Source organism: Pinus tabuliformis, chromosome 4_1 (assembly GCF_031772625.1).
Source record: "Pinus tabuliformis cultivar Carrire ecotype Pingquan chromosome 4_1, CPIR1, whole genome shotgun sequence".
NCBI classification, from domain to species: Eukaryota; Viridiplantae; Streptophyta; class Pinopsida; order Pinales; family Pinaceae; genus Pinus; species Pinus tabuliformis.
This window is the reverse complement of record NC_142303.1, coordinates 644,363,277-644,385,400: the sequence shown is the minus strand read 5'-3', so window position 1 is coordinate 644,385,400 and position 22,124 is coordinate 644,363,277. Positions and strand designations below refer to the sequence as shown.

Here is a 22,124-nt window from a genome sequence, read left to right as displayed (position 1 = left end):
CAATTTTGTAACTGCCTCCCTTTGAGTCTCCGCCTTTTCTTGCCAGCTTTTAAACAGAGCATTTAAATCGGGCATTTCTTTCAAATTGCCTTCTTTAATAAGGTTGGTGGCAAACAGGGTGTGTTTCATTGCCTTAATGATATTCTTGGCGACCCCGGCTGCCTTTGCGACTGCTAGCTCGGCCTGTTTTATTCTCGCATCCCAATCCGTGAAGAGAATGTCTTTATGAGTTTCCTCAATCTCGGGTAGATTGGCTTTCCTTTCGTCTTCTATTTCCTTCCATTAAATGAACTCAGAGATTTTGGTGTTTAAATCGTTAAACTCAGTTCTCTGGTCGATTGCCTTATCTATCAGTTGGTCGCTAGTAGTCAGATATGGAGTAATGTGTGACATCTTCTGGCAGAAATACTCTTGTTGTTTCACCAGAAGGGAATTTAATTCCAGTGCCTCTTTAATAAACTCCTCAGTAGTGAGAACATCCTTGTATCTTTCCATGGCTTGCTGCATTTCTTGGAGTTGCATATTTTTGGTTGATATATAGCTTCATGGCTTATTTTCAGGACCTCCATGTCTTGCTGTAATTGTGCGAGCTGCTCAGCCGCTTGCCTATTTATGCTTGCTTTCTCTGCTTTGAGCTGTTGCTCGAGCTGTGCAATTCTCTCCTCTTTTTCCCTTAACAAAGTAGAGACTTTAGTAGCCTTGTCCATAGTGGCCGATGCATATGCTCCTATGAACTGTGATAGTATAGTCAAGTTCTCGACCGGATTGAAAGGAATGTCCTTCCAAACAACATCCATCGGCTCGTTTCCAGGTGGGAATTCGGGTGTGTCTACCCTTTTCCTTTTTCTCTACCTTCTTACTACAGCCTTGTGGAGAGGGCTATAGAACACATCAAGTGGAGGTATTTCAGTTACTTTCAAAATAATTTCTGATGTGGGCAGAGCAGGGATAATTTCAGTATGCTGGGACGTTGTCACTTGTTCCTCCATAGGCTTGGACTGCTCACTGATAGACTTGGGCTCTGTATCCTTATGAACATGCAGAGGAGTTTTATATTCCACTATTTCTTGGGTATTTGTCACTTTGGGAGTGCCTTGCAATTTCTGATTAAATTGATCCCACTCTTGCTCCAAACTACTACCTTTGACCTCTAAACTGATTTCTGTAGTCGGGGTTCTCATTACTTGTTTCTCAGCTAACTTCCTGCTAGATTCAACTATGTTATCTGCATCTTGGGTTTTCCCTATGGCTGGTGTCTTCTTAGTATTTACCTGAGAATCTATTGGAGAACTAGGACCTTCACTATCAACAGTGACACTTGGTGTAGGCTTATCCTCGGGCTTTAACAAATGCATTGGGATGACTTCGAGCCTTTCATTTCTGAATTCCTAAAAGCTTTGAAAATATTCAAGTTTCAGATTCGCTTTTGCCCATTCAAACGCTTTTTCGAAGGATTCGGCCGACTGTAACAAGTCTTCAAAATATTTATCCTCATGGTTGTATGGCTTGAGCTTTACTCCAGTAGTGACATTATATGCCACTTTGTCTGGATCAAATTTCCTCTTAGGCAATGTATGAAACCTGAGGGCTTCCATATGTGTTGACTCTTTAGTAGCATGAACAAAATTTGCTAAAGCAAAAGAACCGCACTTGACAAGGAAAGAGCGCCATAATGACTTCTTGTCATTTTTTAGAACTTTAGTTAGGCCTTTTCCCACAGTCTGGTAGGCAATCTCTCTTGCTAATAATTTATCAGAAACATATAAAGGAAGGACATGTGTCTTGACTGTGCTACCAAAAACCATAATGTAGGTGAACCATTCTTCAATGAAATATTTGCTGACAGTAAACAAGTCTGTTGCGGCTTCTTGGGAAAACCTGGGGGCTTTCTTATTGAAAATTATTTGATGTAGGGGAAACACAACATCATGAAATATCTTATAGAAGTGAGGTATATAATGTGATTCCCATATTTGTTTATGACTGAGTTGGATTAGGTAGGGGTCCTGTAAGGTCCATTTCCAACCCATGGTTGGAAATGATCAGTTGGAAATGTCGTGCAAAAACAGATGGCATCCATAATGTTGGCACTAAAATAGAATGGAGGGAGGTTATCTGGAGAGGAGGCTCTCTTCTGTCGATATTCAGTAATGGTGGTGGCTAGGTTATCAGATAGGATGGAGGACCAATTCATGATGTGGGAATTAACACAAGCATCAATCAGAGGAATCCATTCTATGGAAAACTTAGTATTATTGGGTAACCCATATAATCTACATAACATAGTTGCTGCATAGTTGTAGGGGTTTGCTAAAGAGGCTATAGCATACATACTCGATTTGTCATATTTGAATTTGTTTTCCAACACTCTCCAACCCTGAATCAGCTTGAAGGGGTCTGGGTTCTTCTTTGCGAAGTTTGCCACAAATGTGTTGTCGTAGATATCCTGAGGGTCAGGGATGTGGTACATTTTGTTCAAGTCCTTTGCTCTGAACGGCCCTATGAGTTCCATTCTTGAATTCTTGAATTGCCTATCTTCAATGATGAGGTTTTCGATCACCCACCTGATCATATCCGTATATGGGAGGATTTTAGCTCTTACTCCTATCCTATGAAGGAAAGAACAGGAAGCATCTCTGCATTGAAGTCCTGAAGACCTTGTTGACTCAGTTGTTGCTCTCGTGACAGTGATTTTAGGACGTTCGTCCTCAAGCCTATTGTATATGACCTCCCAAGTTGTTGCGCCTCCGACAGCGTCGCAAACTGTATCAGAGAAAATAGGAGCCATCTCTGTAAACTTGGATTCAACAATGGTCTGCTTGCTCTGTTTCTGCATCACCTTCCTTAGTGACATGTCTTTTGTAGCTTGCCTGAAATAGACAAGATATATCAGCGTAGACGGTATCAGGTAATTAAGATTGAAAGTTTCCATGAAATGACTTTGGATCGTGATAAAGTTTTAATGAGATACTCGATGTTAACTACCCATAACTTGGAAAATGATTATCCTTCCTCAGGTTGCTTAATATTTATTAACTTGTCAATTCGTTCATTTTGATATTTAAAACGTAATTATTTCACATGTTGTACCGCTCTTAGTCGCACATCGCAATCTTTAAATGGATACAGTATAGCGCTACCAGATGCATAAAATGAAATGCGATTGCGAATATCGCATTTTGCAAATCCCTAATGGACATTCTAATGGCATAGCTAAGTTTCTTGCGATGTTTGCGAAGTGCAAAATGTGATTGCGAAATGACAAGGTGCTATTTATTGGGTTATCTCAGCAGGAGATTTAATCGCAGATCACAATTTTTTGAAGATGTTTTAAGATAGTCACAGAGAAAAGTGTGTTTTGCGATTTGCGACTTGGATTTCATCCTTAGTTCTTTTGGAAGGTTTTGCTAGGTATTTTCTTAGAGTTAGGTATTATTTTCCTAAGCCTAAAAATTTAAAAGGGTCCCCATTTATAACTCTAACCTTAGCTATTGTTCTTTATAAATGGGGGGGTTGTTTCGTAGTACAACACATACCTAGAGGATTTATTCCAGAGGACAACAGAAAATAGGTTGGGATTTTGTTCCTTCTTACTAAAGAATTAAATGCCATTCTATCAAGTGTATAATCAATCATGTTGGGTTCTTTTTTTTCCTATAATCTTTGAATACATGTCGACACATGTTCAAATTAGTAGATTTCGTTGCTAGTTTTTTTTTGCTTATCATATTTACTTTTCCCACTATAATCCTATTCTCTATGGATCTTTTTGTTATTCCCCTAGATATATTCTATAAAGGTAGAGGGGGGATGAAGTGTATTTTTGTATTGTGTAGTTCTTTTTGCTTTGAGGTTCTTGTCTTCACACCCCTTTGCTAGTTGAACTACTTGTGGGAGGACATAGTTACCATTAAGAGGTAGAGAGTGCTTTCCTTATATCCATGCAATTGCATCTATGGATACTTGTGCTTGGCGTGGATTTGGAAGTGTTTGAATGCCCCTTAGATATTTTGTTGGTGTAACGGATATTAGCCAAACTTTGTGCTTACAATTTTAACATTTGTTTAGTGGTTACATTTTAGGATTATTGTTATTGATCATTGTATTTTGACATCTTGAATTAATTAATAATGAGAAGCACTCCCAATTAATTTTCTAGACCCCATAGCTAGTGGGATTCAAGCATGTAGCTCATTATTCATAATTGCATCATATATACTCACAATTTTCTACTTTTTGGCATGCAAATCAGTCTTTTAGAGGCAGATTTTTATGCGTCATAATAGATTTACACGATCACAAGGTGGGAAATCAATTTTTGGTGTGAATGCGAATTTTATGTTTGATAATTATAGGTCATTTATAAAATATAGATGTCTTCAAAGTTTCACTTCTAATTGAATATTCAACTGAACATATTGAGTATCTTAAAGGGCGCTAGCTCAATGGAAGAGCACCTGCTTTACAAGTAGGAGGTTGGTGGTTCGATTCCATCGTGTCCTAATATTTATATGGAATGGTGATGACCATTTTTTAGTGATGGAGGCTCTTTTGACCATCGCCAACGAGTTTATGGTGATATTTTTCGACCCTCACCAAAATATGAAATGGTGACAGTCAACGACCGCCACCATATATATGCATCAATAATGACGACCATGAAAGGCCCATCACCATAAATCGTTGTTGTTCATATGAAATGGTGACAGTCACTATCTGCTATTATAATCATTATTCACGACAGACCTTCAATGTCACCACAACACCTATACTTTTGGTGATGCATCCTTTGGTGACATTGATTTTTTGGTGACAAGGACTCTTTTGACTGTCACCAATGAGTTTCTGGTGACATTTTTTGACCCTCACCAAAATATGAAAGGGTGACGGTCAATGAAATTCGCCATATATATATATGCACCAATAGTGATGATCATGACAATAAATCATTGTTGTTCATATGAAATGGTGATGGTCATTATCCACCATTATGATAATTATTCATGACAGACCTTGAAAATCGCCACAACACCTATACTTTTAGCGACGCCACCTTTGGTGACATTCAATTTTTTGGTGACGAAGGTTAAGGTCTATCACCATTACTCATATGAAATGGTGATGGTCACTATCTGTCATTATAAATCATAATTGGTGACGGACCTTGAATGTCACCATAACACCTATACTTTTGGTAACATTAAGTTTTTGTTGACAGAGACTCTTTTGACTATCACCAATGAGCTTATAGTGACATTTTTCAACCCTAACCAATGTATATTTTTCTTGTATTGAAACACCAAATTTTGTCTATGTAGGCAAGTCTTGGAAATGCCAAATTTTGTTCAAGGAAGAACCACCAAATTTCATTCCAAGGAATCACCAAAATTTCATTGCAAGGAAAACACCAAATTTCATTCGTGGCCTCCACCAGGAATCACCATAACTTTGACAATTATGTATCCATATGGAACCCTTGTTGACCTTGACATTAATGAAAACACATTCAACTTATATAATTTCATTTTTTTTTTTTTTGTAAGCTCCGGTAGTACTCATTCTATTTCTGAAAATTTTTAACAAAAGATACATCGTTCAAACTATAGATGCCCGCCCTCAAGGGGAAACCGGGTAAACCCATCTATAATTTTTCAATCCAGCCCAAAAGTAATAGGCTCTCCGTCTAACCAAAGTAGCCAGCACAGCATAACTGTTTTGAAATTTACAGTAAACCCTATTCAGAACTATGTTATTATATCTACTATTCATTTAAAACGCTAGAAACAAAATCGGGACCATCAGTAGTCAAACTAAACATATCTGTCTTCATGCATTTGCCGTGTCCACCGGGCGGTCGTCTCCTTGCGCGGGGTGCTCCACACCATCTTCCTGAACCGGGTCTTGACGCTCGCCCTTCAGTAGGCAGAGTATCTCGTCCAGTTTCTCCTCTTGCTGTGACTGGGTTCTGCGAATATGGGTTAGCTCCCTTCTCATCTCTGGTTTTTTCTGGAGCAGATCCGCCATTTCTTTGGCTACCTGTTCCAGGGCCTTCGCCATCAGGCCTTTCATAACCCAATACATATGGAGGGATTGTTTAAACAGGGTCCTGCGCCCACGAGTATGTCCCGGGTCATGGAGGATTGAAGCCCACTCCTCCATTTCGTCTGCTGACTGTTCTTGGATGGCCTCCTCCTCCAAAAATTGCATAATTTTGCGAATATCGGGGTCTGCATTGTTCTGAAATGCCCTTTCTGTCGTTCGTATCTGGTGCATGACAGTCCTTTTCTGCTTTGTTTGTCGCTGTTGCCGTCTGCCCGAGTTTTCGCCAACCTCAAACTCGGTCTTTCCGCAGTCACCCTCCTCCTTCCTCGTTCTGCTTTGTCCGCTGCTCGGTGGTCGACCCCTCTTCCGGAGCCCCGAGCGTCTTTCCTCAGAAACTGGCTGCCTGGGCGGTTTCATCTCCGTTTGGGGCGTACTGCCCTGATAACTCCTCCTTTGTGTTTCCTTGGGTCTTTTTCCAGAGCCGCCTTCGTCATCTCCGTCTGAGTCATCCTCTGTATCCCAAATTGTGATTGGGGGATCCCGATTTAGGAGGCCTTTGCCCCTTCCTTGCTCCCGTTCTTCCTCAATTTCCTTCCGCTCCCTTGCTTCACGGCCTCTCGGACGGGGCTCCATCTCTCTTACAGCTTCGCCGCTCCTTCTTCTCATAATACTTCCTTTCTTCGACTGCCTCCGATGGAGACTCTGCAGACAATTCCGAATTATCCCGTAAAGGTGGTTGTTTCCCTGACTCCCGTTCTCTATAATTTGCCTGTTTCTATTGTGGTGACTATATAATGGTGTCCAGATTTGGGTTCTCGGCCTCGCCCTATCTGGATCCCGTACTCCACTATCGCCAAACGTTCCATCTATACTCATATTTGCTTCTCTGTGTCCGGGCACCTCGTTAATTTCTCCGTTCATCCAATGCGTCTTAATGACCGCATCGACTGCGTATTCCTTGGTACTCATCCCCTCTGCCGCCACTGTACCTTCTTTCACATCGTGCTTCATCATTGTGTGTATTGGTATGCCATTTAGCACCTGATGTAATCGAGCTTTGGTCATGGTTCGATCATAACTTTGCCAATTGGTCCTATCTTGCATTAATTGAAGTGTGTTCCCCGATAACACCGTCACCTTCAGCAATCGAACTTCGGCTGTAGTTCGATCGTGTCTCTGCCGTTTACTGATGTCTTTCATTAATCTGAGTGTAATCCCCGATGGCGCTATCATGATCGGCCTTAATGAGCGTGTTTAGATCTTTCCATTCCCTGTTAGCCGCCGAATTCCTCCATTGGCTATCAATCTTGCTCTGTTGTCCTTTGCTGCCCCAGTTGGCCAGCCAGTCGGCGGGTTGATTACCATTTCTTCGGACATGCTTGAAGATGCAGTAATCTATTCTTTTGATCATACCCTCTATCTCCTGAACGATACCTGCTGTGCGCCAGCTCTTAGTCACCTTGTCCCATCCTTTGCCATTCCTGAGCTTCTTGACCATTTCAATGGCAATTTGGGAATCCCCCGAAATTTCTAAGTTAGAGTACCCATTTCTGATAGCTATTCTCAATCCAGTGTGGAGCGCCCAGAATTCAGCCTCATTGTTAGTCATATTGCCTCCCCAGTCGGCATATATCCATCTTACTTGTTTGCTACTGTCACGGAATATACCCCCAAACCCTGCATCTCCAGGATTACCCTTAGAGGCCCCATCGAAATTTAGCTTGACGAATTGATCCCTGGGATAAGTGAACTTGTCTGGGCTTTTAGTCTGCATGTTCTGCCCTTTTCTGAATTGGTGTTGCACCATTTCCAATTTCAGATTTAGTCTGCGTAAAATTTCCTGTTCTTCTAAATCTGCTTTCCAATCTTCATCCTGCCATCTCTCTACTAGAATGGTTTCTCGTAGAGCCTCTGTCACCTGGTCCCAAATTTTCTCCGGCTCTTTATTAATGCTTTTAAAGATTCTAGCATTACGTTCCTTCCATACCAGCCATATTACAAAACCTGAAGCAAGATTCCAAGCTCTCTGTATGACTCTGCATTTGAATGTTTCCTCTTTCCAATGAAGAACCAGTTCGTTGAAATCGCTAATCTCCACCCCATGTTTATTAAAGGTATGTTTGACGCAAGACCATAGATGTTTGATAAACGGGCATTGAATCATGATATGATCTCTACTTTCTTCTTGTTTGTTACACAGGTAGCAGCGCGACGGTCCCGAGAATCCCCGTTTCCGGATGCAGTCCCAAGTAAGAATTTTATTTTTCACAGCGATCCAAGCAAAAATGGTTACTTTGGGCCACCAGTTTAGGTCCCAAATTTTCCTCCATCCCTGATGTCCGTCATTGATATTGAGGGGATTTGCGAGATAGTAGGCTTCCTTTACTGAGAAAAGTCCTTTCATGGTGTTACCCCAGCGTAGTATATCTTTTCCTTCCCTTACCCTGATTTTCCGTGAATCCATTTCCTTTTTGAAAGCTATCTGTAGGTCTGGATTGAGGCTTTGATCCCACTCTGTGGGATCCTGCCATGATCTCCAACAGTCATTCATGGTGACAGGTTTCCAATAATCCTTGACACTTGATCTATTCCCCTCAATACTATCCCTAATTGATTGAAGGCTCTGTATATTTGTCAATCTTTCCCTTTGCTGCCATTTGTCATCCCAGAAGTGAGCCTCATTGCCTCCTCTGATTTCCCAGAAAGCATGTTGCTTAACAATGTCTCTATTCTGGCTGGCCAGCTCCCACACCGCAGATCCGCGAGGCATTTCCTCTTGCCTTAGAATATCTAACTGAGAGTCTGACATTCTATATTTTGTTCTCCATATTGATTTCCAGAGGTCGTTTCCCCCTTGTACCCACCTCCACCAGAGTTTAGCTCCCAGGGTTTGATTAAGCAGTTCTGGGTCTTTTAATCCCAATCCACCTTTCTCTTTTCTCTCTGTAATTTGATTCCAGGCCACCAGGGCCCATTTCCTTTTTTCCTCCGACCCTCGCCAAATGAAATTTCTGATGATTTCTCTTATCTTCCCATAAACTCCTTTCGGGGCCGCCATTATTGATAGGGGGTAAATAGGTATAGCCTGTAATACTGATTTAGCTAAAACAATTCTGCCCGCAATATTCAGGACCCTGAAAGCCCAGCTCGAGACTTTTTTCCTCATTCTGTCTAAGATTCCTTGCCAGTTTTTCAATCTTTTTGTCGTGAAGTCTAACATGTTCCCCAAATACTTGGTAGGGAGTTCACCCTTTTTGAAGCCAAGAATTCTGATGAGATGAGTCTTCACTTGATCCACCGTGTTGAAGATAAAAACACATGATTTCTCCCTGTTAATTTCTAGTCCCGATGCTTCAGCAAACAGGTCAAGGATTTTCTTCAGATGTCTGACTTCCCTAACAGTTGGCTCCCCAAAGAGCATTATATCGTCAACAAATTGTTGATGCGTGAGGGGGAGTCTGTCTCCCCATAAGCGAAGGCCTTTTAATCTGTTGGCTACTTTTTCCTTAGTAATATACCTTCCTAGACCCTCTGCTGCCACAATGAACAGGAAAGGAGACAGTGGATCCCCTTGACGAATACCTCTGGAGGCATTAAACGTATTCGATGGGTTTCCATTGACTAAAATTGAAAAGTTTGGAGACGAGATGAGATTATGGATCCAAGTAATCCATCTCTTGTGGAAGCCGAAGCATGCAAGCACTCTCTCAAGATATCTCCAGTTGAGCCTATCATAGGCTTTGGATAAATCAAGCTTAATCATCATTCCTTTCCGTTTTTTATCTTTGAGGGAGTGGATGACTTCTTGAGAGACAACTAAACCATCCAAGATCTGTCTCCCCTCCACAAAACCAGTTTGCTCCGCCGATATTAAGCTCCCTAGCAAGGGTTTTAATCGTCTGGCAATAAGAGAAGTTATGATCTTATATATTACATTGCAGAGAGCTATTGGTCTAAAGCCATTAGCATCCTCCATGTTTTCACCCTTAGGAATTAGAGTAAAGAAGGTTGAGTTAAGAGCTGGCCATACCTTCTGTTGCACCCTTGATTCTTCTACCAACTCTAGTATTTCCTTCCCAAGAAAATGCCAGCCAGCTTGGTAAAAATCGACTGTAAAGCCGTCCGGGCCTGGCGCTGTACCTTTCCGCATTGATTTCACTGTCTCCTCCAGTTCCTCCAAGGTAACCATTCTCATTAAGGCTTTGTTCTGATCCTCCGTAACTAGTCTGGGAATAGCAGTGCAGATTTCCTGTATAGCTCTCTCTCTATCTACTTGGGGTTCGGAGAGAATTCCTCTATGATGCTCGACTAAAGTTTGCTCGATTTCCTTTTGTTCTACAACCCTTGTACCATTATTCCTTTTAATGGAGAGAATTCTATTCCCCTGTCTGTGCTTAACCATTGCCTGATGAAAAAACTTCGTGTTTCTTTCCCCTTCGCGCAGCCACTTAACTCTAGATTTCTGCCTCCATAGGATTTCCTCTTGTTTTCTTCTTTCCTCCATTTTGCCCAGTAGAGCCCCTTCTGTGGCGATGCTTTCCTCAGTCCTGCCTTCCACAATTATTTTCTGTTGGATATCCTCCATTTCCTTTTCCAATTTTTGCTTGTCTTCTATGATATTGCCAAATTCGTCTTTGTTCCACTTCTTAATCTTTATCTTCAAGTCTTTCAGCTTTAGATGAAACGTGTGCATCCTTCCTCTACCCTGCACTCGGCTTTGGTTCCACCATTCCTCTGCCTTTTTGATGAAGTTCGGATCCCTTAACCAGAATGCTTCGAAACGAAACGGTCTCTTACCCTGGATCTTTTTAATGTCCACTTCCAATCGGATTGGCCAGTGATCTGAGCCCAAAGAGGGGATGATCTTGGCTTCGACAAAGATATCTCTGTTCAGGATATCTTCAGATATTAAAAATCTATCTAGTTTTGTAGCAATTTGATTCTTACCTCCTCTTCGGTTATTCCATGTATAGATTCCATTGATGGTTTTCATGTCCACTACTCGTAGATCTTCTATCAGTTCATTGAACTTATTCATGAATTGATCCAGCCTTCGGACTCCCCCTTTTTTCTCGTCCAGGGATCGGATGAGATTAAAATCTCCTCCAATGATCCAAGGTTGTCCAGAAAAAAGTTGTCGGGTCGCTTTTAGACTGTTGATAAAGTTTTCTTTTTCAGCAGGGTTTGTGGGTCCATATACCCCTGTGACGGCTACAGTTTCCTTGGTCCCCACTATCCTTCCCATCCCGGTTAAGATTCCATGCATGCTAGTCCATTTTTCCAGAAGTACCTCATTTGGGTTCCACAATATTGCTAATCCTCCAGCCGCGCCTATGGCATCCTGTCCCATGACTTTGTAATTCAATCTATTTCTCTCAATTATTTCTTCTAACTGGTTTGCCTCAATTTTAGTCTCCTGCAGTATTATAATGCTGGGTTTTTCTTTTTTGAGTTTATCTCTCAAATATCTTTGCTTCCCCTTACTGTGTAGGCCCCTAATATTCCAACTAACAACAATCATTTAAAACTTTTGGAGGGCGGGGAAAAATACCTCTGACAGAGGTATCACTTTACCAGAGTTGATCAGTGTTTCACCCACTGACTGTATAGTTTCATTTAGCGTTCTCCGGCCTCTTTTCCTGCTGCTTTTTCCCAAATTTCCCATTTCCTGTATTTCTTTCTGCTGTTCCCCAGCCTCTGCAATTTGTTTCTCCATGTTTTCCTCCTTCCGTTCCTTGTATTTCTGGAAGGCCTCTTTGAATAACTGTTTTTGTTTCTCCGGTATAAATCTGCTATCTAAATACTTCCACTCCTGTAGCAGTCTCTTCATTAACTTTTCCTCTTCAGCCTCATTTTCCATTTGGTTTTCAACTTCCATGTGCGACTCCATTGTTTCCTCTGTCTCTTTTTCCTCTGTTTGTTCCTTGTTTGGTTTGTATGTACTTTCTGTTTTCTCTTTCTCTTCTCGGGCAACCTCCATTGGCGAGTTCTCTGGCTCTTCATCGTCATTCAGATTTACTTCGAACCCTTCCGCATTATCTTGCAATACCTGGAACTTATTTTGGCTTTTGATAGTGCTGGGGGTTTCTTGCGTTTTGGGTTTCAGGTTTTCCTTATTTGGTCGCTTCTTTCTAAAGACTTGTTGAAAGCCTTCCTCTCTATCTGCTGCTCTATCTTTTCCTGGCCTCTCTCCTTCCTCTTTGTTCAATGGACAGTTCCTAAATAAGTGGCCATATTCATGACATTTCCGGCAACGGAAGGGGATGTGTTCATAGTCGAGCGCTTGCGTCCAGACTTCATCATGGTATTCCAGGTCAATATTTTCCGGGAGAGGTTCAGCTAAGTTCATGAAGACACAAATTCTAGCAAAGGCATTGTACTTCCCTCTTCTTGTGGCCTCTGCAGTCTTCACGAAACTACCTATTGAGTTTCCAATACCTTCCAAGATTTCCGGGTCCCAGAACTCATCCGGTAACCCAAACAGCCTAACCCATACCGGAGCATCCATTAACTTTTCTTTTTCAGGGTTATACCGCTCCTCCCAGTGTTTCATAAACAGACCTGCATTATTCAGGAAGTACGGCCCTTCCTCAAAAATTCTGTTCTTATCTTCCAGATTCGTGAATACAGCCGTAAAGAAACCCTTCGCTCCTAGTTTCAGATCTATATGGCCTCGGGGTTTCCATCGCAGTTCTATCCATCTGTTCAGCTCCTTTTCTGAAGGCCAGTAGCCAATAAATTTGCAGATTAATGCATGGTCCTTCATATAGCTATTGTATTCCTCCAGTTTATTAAAGGGTATGATATACCTAGGTTTTTTCTGAGCTCGAGGAAGGCATTTACCTTTCATCCTCTTTTGCCAGATATTGCCCATTACCGGGGCTATGTTTTCCTTGTTTCCATTGAGGTTTCCTTCTGCACTGGTTTCACCCATCACTACATTTCTGAAGGAGGGGTTTGCACCCCCCCCCCCAGTCTCGTCCATCCCGATCAGTATTTATCAGCTAGATTTAAAACGTGGTTTTCTAAAGAAATACCTGGGTTAAGAGTCGTTGTGGACAGAAAGGCCGAAACCCTGTCTACGGCTTCCGTCCCTCGTCACAGGGGCCGATCCCTGACACCGTCGACTCTGTCAGGCCTGCACACCCGTGAACCCTAGTTCGAAACTCTCACCGTCGCCTCGGTTCTTCGACCTGCAGCATCCTCTCGCACCTCTCCCGCACCAACAATTTTAAACTATATAATTTCATTTTTACTTATTTGTAAATATAAAATTTTCTCCTTGATGGGTGTATTATGGTTGCACTGATGCCGATTGGTTTTGAAATAATCGGCCCTCCCACCGCCCAAGTTTCATGCATGCCACCTTCTCAGGACACATTAATGGGATCTCACCCTGCAAAGAGGGTGGTAAATCCCCCTTGACATGTATTATGTTTCATATCTCAAGCCAATCTTGTATGCTCCTTTTCTTGGGTAACTTGTTGGTGTTCTTGTTGCTCCTTCGATGCCTCCTCCTGATGTTGCCTTTGTATGCCATGAGTTTTGATTATCATTTGGTTTTCCGAGTGTGGGTGCACTCTCCTACCCCATTGGCTTTCCCTCCTCCCCTGATGTTTTTTTCAGATGGAGAGGGACTTTCCCTGAGCCCGCCACCAGTGTAACCTACCTGGCATGACATTATGTTTAAATTATTCCATACTAGGCTCTTACAAATATCCACTGAGCTCCATCCCAGTCTCTATGAATTATTGTTGCATCTAACAACAATGACCCACTAGCAAACTCGATGTTGATGCAAAGGTGGAGGTTGTGATGCTTCAAGAGGCTCGAGAGTGAGACTATGTGTCAAGTCCTCGACCCATAGCTTTCATGAACACCCCCTCACCTCTCAAACTTCCAAGGGGAAATTTAACTTGTAGAGGCAGAAATTTAGTAGGAAAGACAAGTCACCTTGCATTGATAGGTCATGGTAATCATAATCTCTTGAGGTACCTAAACAAGTAACTCCAAAGGTCGTAAGAACCATTATATTCATAAAGTGGACATGTACTGGCATGTTAAGTTGTTGCTGGAAAATATTCTTCTAGATAGGAGACAAATTCACATAAACCTCATGCACAAACTGGACAAGCTTAGGAATCCCATCTTGGATGTGGAAGGGAGGCTTCCCAGGCTTGAGATGGGATCATCACCCAACTCTCCAATTCCATCTTCATGGAAGGTTGAGCATCCCCTCAACCTCGACACTTCATTTTCTTCCCGATGCTCAAGTTTTTTATATTTCATGGTTTCAATCCTTGTTTCTCATGCTTTCCCATTTGGGTCATTAATATCTTATTTTTAGAGTATATGTCTAGTTTCCTTTCCTTGTTAACCTAGATGTCATAGATTCTAAAGGCTGCCCATTTTGGTTCTTGTTGTTGGTTCCTCCAATGGTGGGGCAACACTATCTCTATGCACCTTATAGTTTTGGATTATCAATTAAGGTTAAAATTAGCTTCCCTAGACTCCATATTCTTCTGCCTTTGGTCTAGTTTCCTAGGTGGCAAGCTAGAGATAGTAAGAATAATCATTTGATATTTGCAATGTAAAATTATATATATCTATATCTATATATATATATATATATATATATATATATATATATATATATATATAAAGAGAGATAGAGAGAGAGAATTTAATAAATGATTTTTTTTACTTGCGCCCAAAGGTGCCCTCTAGCCCCATATGGAAGAGATGTTATAATATCCCATAGTGTTATGTAAACATTTTGAATCGTTCAAATTACATAAAAATAGAAATATAAATAAAATAAAATAAAATTAATAATTAAAATAAAATTGAGGTAAAATAATCCATTTATAGTTGGGAATTTTTGGGCTCAAGGTTTTGACAACCCATGAATTTCCAATGGTATTATTATGTAGCAAGAAAAGGAAGATCTATATATATATATATATATATATAAGACTGATTGTATTAAAAATTTATCTATTCAATTTATTTAAGCAAACACAATATGAAGTTGATATGTTTAAAATAAACAAAGTATTAGTATTTCATAATTTATATATTCAACTTCTTTAATCAAGCATAATTATAGTTTGATTTTGTTTAAAATAAACAAAATATCAGTGTTTGAAAGTTTACATATTTAATTTATTTAATGAAACAAAATATAATTTTATTTTTTTATTAGTTATTTGAAAAAACATTATAAAAATTTAAGAGAAAAGTGTTTAAAATCTTAAAATTTTAAACCAGCCAAAATTCATCTTAACTTTGGATCTATCAATCACCGAGAGGGATTAAATCTCTCAAGGTGCAATCCTTTCCTTAAGTATTATACTAAAAAAAGGTATGGAGCTTGAGACATTTGATCCTACTTGACCCTTGATAAATCTGGAGTTAAGATAGATCTAGATTGGTTTATGTGATTTCGCTGTACTCCTTATTAGTCCATACCTAAGCATGACTCTAGCAATAGATTTTCCTATTAACCATTATTAATTTAACATTAACTAGTGTAATTATAATGTTTAATTTAAAAAATGAATAAAGTATTTTTAATTCGCTAACTTTTAATTGAACATGTTCAATTAAAAATTTAGATCTCTTATTTCAAGCTTGATGTCATTTTTCCCGGGTCATTAATAAAGTTTTCTAACCTTAAACACTAACGTGTATTCATATGCATCATGCTTTTAGTAACAACTTTTGCAAAATGATCTTGTAACCCATAGATATCACAAATGAAAATTGATAAAATTTGATAAAATTTGCTAACCTTCTTGGTGGAGTAAATCTTTAGTTGAGTTAGCTAATGTAACGGTTTGTTTGATTTTATTACGTTCATTTATGAGTTACCTTTTGTTTCAGCTCATATTAAATATGAGTTTTTTATGATGCGTATTTCATTTTTCTTAATTTAATTTTCATTTCTCTGTTGTGGTGTAGAGGTATGAAGAACCAGGTTCAACCGGCCTAGCATTTTTCCGTTTATATTACTTTCGATAATTCTTTCAAATAATTTTACATTGTATATTTTTTTCAACTAGCTTAGGCTTTTCCTTTGTATTATTTTGGACTCTTCTTCAACAACTTGGCTGGTTTTCATATATATATTATATCAATGTAATGTTTAAATTTAAATGTATTTTTTTATTGTTAATTTTTTATATTATATATATTTTGTATAAATAATTTTATTAAAATTAAAAATTTACATGTGTATAATTATGTAATAATTAAATAATTTTATGAGAGATTAACACATTTACCATGTGTAATTAACAAATTTACATATTTGTGAAGAATTTTAAACATCTCATGACTTGCGATTGTAAAAGAGTTTTTCATAAATTTAAAGTCTTTAATCTAGTAGTATTTAAATTTGTTTTAGATTTATTAGTTATATTTTTATGGTAGTGTTTTGAAGAATTAGATAGATAGGTATGTACAGGTGAGAGGTTTTGGCTGTAAGGTAAGAGCACTCATTTATTAACAATTAGAAATATAGTTTTTCCACTTCATATATCCATTTGCAATATTTCTGAAAACATAATTTGCACTTGAATGGCAAGGACTACGTTGCAGCACTTGTTTATTTATGTGATTTTGTTAGAGCTTTAAATCACTAAGTCAATGGGCCCTTCAAAAGGTGTCAGAATTGAATAAAAAAATGAATTATCGAGCAAGTGATTGTACTCTTGTTTATTTACCTGATTTTGTTAAAAACTTTAAATCATTGGGTCAATGGGCTCTTTAAAAGGTTTTAGAATTAAATAAAAGAATTGAAAATAAAAACATATTTCTCCTCTTAAAAATTTTGCCATCAATTTCAAGATTACGATCATTTGATATCTTTCAATTTTTTCTATTGATTCTCATAGCATTTGGTATAAAAAAAACAAGCAGTTTTGTCCTCATGGCATTTTGTAAAAAGAAGTGAATCAACTTTCCCCTCTATTGATTTGATTTTTTCTATTTCTATTTAAATCTAATAATTTATAGTTAAAAAATGAAATATAAGCTATAGCTAATAAATCTACAAATCTAAATACATTAATTTATACCAGTAACATTATAAATTCTACTAAGACTCGAGAATTTTTGTGGACGCGGAGCGGTTTGACCTGGTAGCGAAACCCTAGTTCGCTATCTGCGCTTCGGCGCCTGCGCCCTAGGTCCCCCTGCCCTGCGGCCCCGAGGCCCTGGGCTTGCTTTCCTGCGCTCTTCAGTTGAGAGCCTGATGTGTTACTCGTTTGCCGCTGGGAGGAATTCGCATTCATGGAGGTCCCAGGCTTGCCCCAGGCAACCCCCCCCTCCTCCACCTTCTTCTTCTGCCGAAGCCTTCTCTCGGCTCTTGGCCGGTTTGCCGCAAAAGAAAAAGAATGAACCTGCCAAATTCGTCAAGAGGTTCGAAGATATTCCTGAAATATCCCTGCCACTAGAGACTCCGATCCAAGTTGCCCTGTCCTTGGCTAAGCGGGCACTAGTCGATCAATTCACCGAACTATGGCCTTCTCCTAAGTCCACTGAGAATTGGGTCAACAAGAACTGGGCTCCTTTGATCAAGAATAGCGTCACATCTTATTTCTTAGGACGAGGGTTTTTTCTCTTCGAATTCACCTCCAAGGAAGACAAGGATCTGATCTTCCAGAATGGCCCCTATTTCATGGGCCCCCAAGGCCTCTATCTCAACAAATGGACGCCGAATTTCAACCCTACAGTTGACGTTCCTACAGCTGTTTCAGTGTGGGTCAGGCTTCCAAATCTCCCAGTGCATTGCTGGAACTAGGACTCATTGAAGCACATCGGCAACGCCCTTGGGAAATTCATAGACTGGGCAAACAACAAAGATCAATATGACTATGCCTGAATCTGCATAGAAGTAGATCTAGAGGTGGGACTTCCGGAAGCCATCAAAATCAAAGTAGGAAGCTGGACTCATTTATAGAAGCTTGACTATGAACAGTTGCCCTTCAAGTGCCGAAAATGCCATGTCTACGGCCACTTTGCCAGAGGATGCCCAACCAATGTTGATCCAGATAAGGGTAAAGAAGAAGGCTGGAATCAGGTCAAGCGTGCCAAGAAAACCCAAAAACATGTTGGTACAACTGAAAGAGGCCCTCAGCAAGCCCCTTCTCAGCAACCCCCTGCCAGAATGGAGCAAGAAAATAAATTCGCCCCTCTAAGCTCACAAATAGAGGAAACACAGGAAGCAGATATCCAAAAATCAACCCCCCTCACAAAAGGTACCCCCTCTTCTCCCAAGGGGGCAAGCCTTGCTGAGAGTTCCAAAGGAAACACTGTAGAAGTCGAGGAAGTTGAGCAAGAATCTGAAGGCTCGGAGGAAGAAGGTGAAATAGGAGAATCCCAAGCCTCGACAAGGAGATCCACAAGAGGCCACAAAACAGATCAGGAAAAAAGAGAGTTGGAAACTTTCAAAGACAAGCTCCAAGGCAGCCAGCCAACTCTTGAGAAGCTATTAGCGACAAAACCTAAGATGGCGAGAAATCAGCCCCAAGGCTCCAAGGGAGCCAACCAGAAATACAAATGATGAAGATTGTCTCCTGGAACTGTAGAGGTATGGGGAGTAGAATCAAAGAAGAAGCCATCAGAAGTTTAATCAGGACAGAAGCTCCAGACATACTTCTCATCCAGGAGACCAAACTGGAGGAATCCACCTTCCTTCAGGTAAGTAAGAAACTCTGGAATAAATGTGAGGCGAAAGCAATCTCAGCCCGAGGGGCTTCTGGTGGGGTGGGCACCCTTTGGAACGCTAACAAATTCTCAGTCATTTCTGAGACCCTCAACTCTCATTGGTTGTTCTTAAAATTGCAGCATGTAGATACAAATCAGATTTTTAGTCTCTTCAACGTGTACGTTCCTGTGAACGCCAGGGAAAAAAAGGCCTGCTGGGACTCCTTAAGAAACCAAGCAGATCTAATTAATCTCGAGAATATCATCATTGCCGAAAATCTAAACCTCACTCTCCTGTCAGCAGACAAGAGAGGAGGCAGCATTGTTCGTGATCCGGCTAGGGAATGGGCTGAGGACCTTATGCAAGATTGGGACCTGCTGGACATTAAGCCAACCTTAGGCAAGTTCACTTGGACTAATAAAAGAATTGGTCCTGGCCACATAGCTGCCAGGTTGGACAGATTCTTCTTTAAAGCTCTTTTCTTCTTCTTGGATTAGAGGCTAGAGTCCATATTCTCCCTTGTAGTACTTTCGACCATAAACCCATCAAGTTGGAACTCGTGTTTTAGCTTGATCTTGTACCTATTCCCTTCAGATTTAGCCCGCTCTAGGCTAAGGAATCGGACTTCATGCAATTAGTTAAGGGCATTTGGTTGCAACCGGTCAAAGGCTCCCCCTTTTTTGTCTAGGAAGAGAAGCTCAGAAGAGTGAAAAGGGCATTGAAAAGCTAGGCCAAATCTCTGCCCAATCTAGCCAACAAAAGAAAAAATATTCAACGCGCTCTGGAAGTTCACCATCTTCAAGCTGAAACAGCTGACATAACAAAAGAGATTCTAGATAAAGAAGCCCTGTTTCAGCAAAACTATCATAAAGCTTGTCTAGCTGAGGAAGAATATTGGAGACTTAAGTCTCGTAGTCTTTGGCTTAAAGCAGGGGATAGGAATTCTTCTTTCTTTCACAAACAAGCTCAGGCCAGGAAATGTACCAATTCCATTTCCGAAATTAAAGATGATTCTATCATTCACAAGGATAATCAAACATCAAAAAAGCAGCCTCCTTTCATTTTAAAAGCCTGTATAATGAAGCTATAAATCTGGATCAAAATTTAGATATGATGGACGTGGTCCCCTCCTTGATTTATGCTGAAATGAATCACCTCCTTGAAGCTAAAGCCACCAAGAATGAAGTCAAGGATGCCATTTTTGCCATGGACCCAGACAAAGCCCCTGGGCCGGATGGATTCTCAGCCAGATTCCTCCAAATTTGCTGGCCTATTGTGGAAAAAGATCTCTACAAAATGGTTCTAAAATCCCAAGTTTTCCAGAAAATCGGAGGCAGCACGAACTCTGCTTTTCTTGCTCTCATTCCCAAAGAGAAGGGGGCCAACTCCTTTAACAGGTTTCACCCGATTTCGCTCTGCAATATTGGTTACAAATTGATCACCAAAGTCATCACTAATAGACTGAAGCCCATCCTCCCCAAAATCATACCAGAAAGCCAAGGAGGCTTCATTCAAGGTAGACAGATTGTGGACAATTTCATTCTGGTCCAAGAGGCAATCCACTCAAGCCTGAGTCGCAATGAAAAAGGTATGGTTGTCAAACTTGATTTAGCAAATGCTTTCGATAGAGTTAGGCATAGCTTTCTGCTGAAAGTCTTACACAAGCTTGGATTTGGGGAGAATTTTATAAATTGGATTCGGGCTTGCATCTCGGAGCCTTGGATTGCCCCTTTAGTAAATGGCAGAGCTGCTGATTTTTTCAAAGCCACGAGAGGGCTCAGGCAGGGGTGCCCTCTCTCACCTCTTCTATTTGTTCTTCAAGCCTCTGTCCTCAGTTTCTACCTAGATAAAAAAGGGCAGATCAGGATATCGTTGGACTCTGTATTGCAAGAGGTGTTAAAAACATAAATCATGCCCTCTTTGCGGATGACACCTTGTTATTGGGAGCAGCTTCTGTGCTTATGGCCTCCAAATTTAAAAGAGCTTTGGACGAGTTTTGCATGGTTTCGGGAAGTAGTCTAAACAATGGCAAATGTCATATCTATTGCTGGAACACCACTTCCAGCTTGCTTAATTCCATTTCTAGAACCTTTGGTTTCGCCGCATCCTCAAACTGGACTTCCATCAAGTACTTGGGCCTCACTGTTTTCCTCAAAAGAGCCTACAGCAGAGATTGGCTCCCCCAATTGGAGAAATACAAGAACAAGTTGCTTGCCTAGGGTTTTTCCTGGCTTAACATTGCTGGTAAGTCTATCCTCATTAAATCTGTTCTTTCCAGTCTTCCTTATTTCAGTTTTTTGTCCTTCTTGCTCCCTCTCGTATTCTCAGAAAAATGGAGGAGACCATTCGGAATTTTTTTTGGAAGGGGGGCAAGCAGAATGAGAAAAAGATTCTGCTAGTCAGCTGGGAATCCATCTCCAAATCGCTGTTGGAAGGAGGCTTAAATTTCAAAAACCTTGGCTACCATAATATTGCAATGGGAGATAAATTAATCTAGAGAATTATGGCTCGTAATCCTGGTTGGGCGCAATTAGTTCTTTGGAAAAAATATTTCAAAGGCCAGTGCTCTCGCTGCCTAGACCACCCTAGGACGCATCCAAATACGCCCTTTTTGAAGCTTTGCAACAAAGCCTGCTCTCTAATCAATGATCATGTCTTCTGGGTTCCCGGTAATGAAAAAAGGATCAATCTTTGGACAGACAAAATATTGAACAACGAGCTGCTGGGAGACTGTCGTTCGCTTCAAGCGCTGTGCAAATGGATGAATGAGGCTGGAATGCGTACTCTGTGGGACATTTCAGTTTGGCAGAATTCACGTTGGGCTGGTTGGAATCTCGAAATGCCCCCAGATTTATCTATGGAGCGCGAGATCCTGCTTTCCAAGCTCCACGGATTGGCTCCTTCGCTGGATTGAAATCGAGACTCAAGAGGATGGGGTACGCTGGCTAGTGGATACACCGTTGCTCAAGGTTACGCCAAGCTGTGTGAGCGACCTCACGTGACCATGAATCCTGAGCCGTGGAAAGGGATTTGGCATTATCCCTCCTTGCCTAAAATCGACTTCTTCAACTGGCTGCTATGTCACTCCAAAATCTTGACAAATGAAAATCTTCAAAAGCGTGGTTTCCACGGTCCTTCAAGGTGCAACCTTTGTAAGTTAAATCAAGAAAGCGTTATTCATTTGATGCTTGAATGCACCTTCACTTTGCAGATATGGACAGAATTGTTGGGAACTTTGAGTTCCAACTTCACGTTGCCTGCCTCCATTCTCAATTTTTTTTCTAAATGACTGCAAAGGTATCCTGGACCTCCCCCAAAAAACAAAATCATCAGAGCTGCTTGGTCTGCTCTTCCTAAAATAATCTGTTGG

At 40.6% G+C, this 22,124-nt stretch overlaps 1 protein-coding gene across 1 annotated transcript; it reads right to left on the bottom strand.

Annotated features, from left to right (window-relative positions):
• Nucleotides 1–7,225: 7,225 nt before the first annotated feature.
• Nucleotides 7,226–12,976, bottom strand: LOC149177697 (uncharacterized). Its single transcript, XM_089421845.1, has 2 exons — nucleotides 11,594–12,976; nucleotides 7,226–11,458 (listed from the first exon to the last, which is right to left on the bottom strand). Exons 1-2 carry the CDS (start codon nucleotides 12,974–12,976, stop codon nucleotides 7,226–7,228), a joined length of 5,616 nt encoding a protein of 1,871 aa, XP_089277971.1.
• Between the last annotated feature and the right edge of the window lie 9,148 nt (nucleotides 12,977–22,124).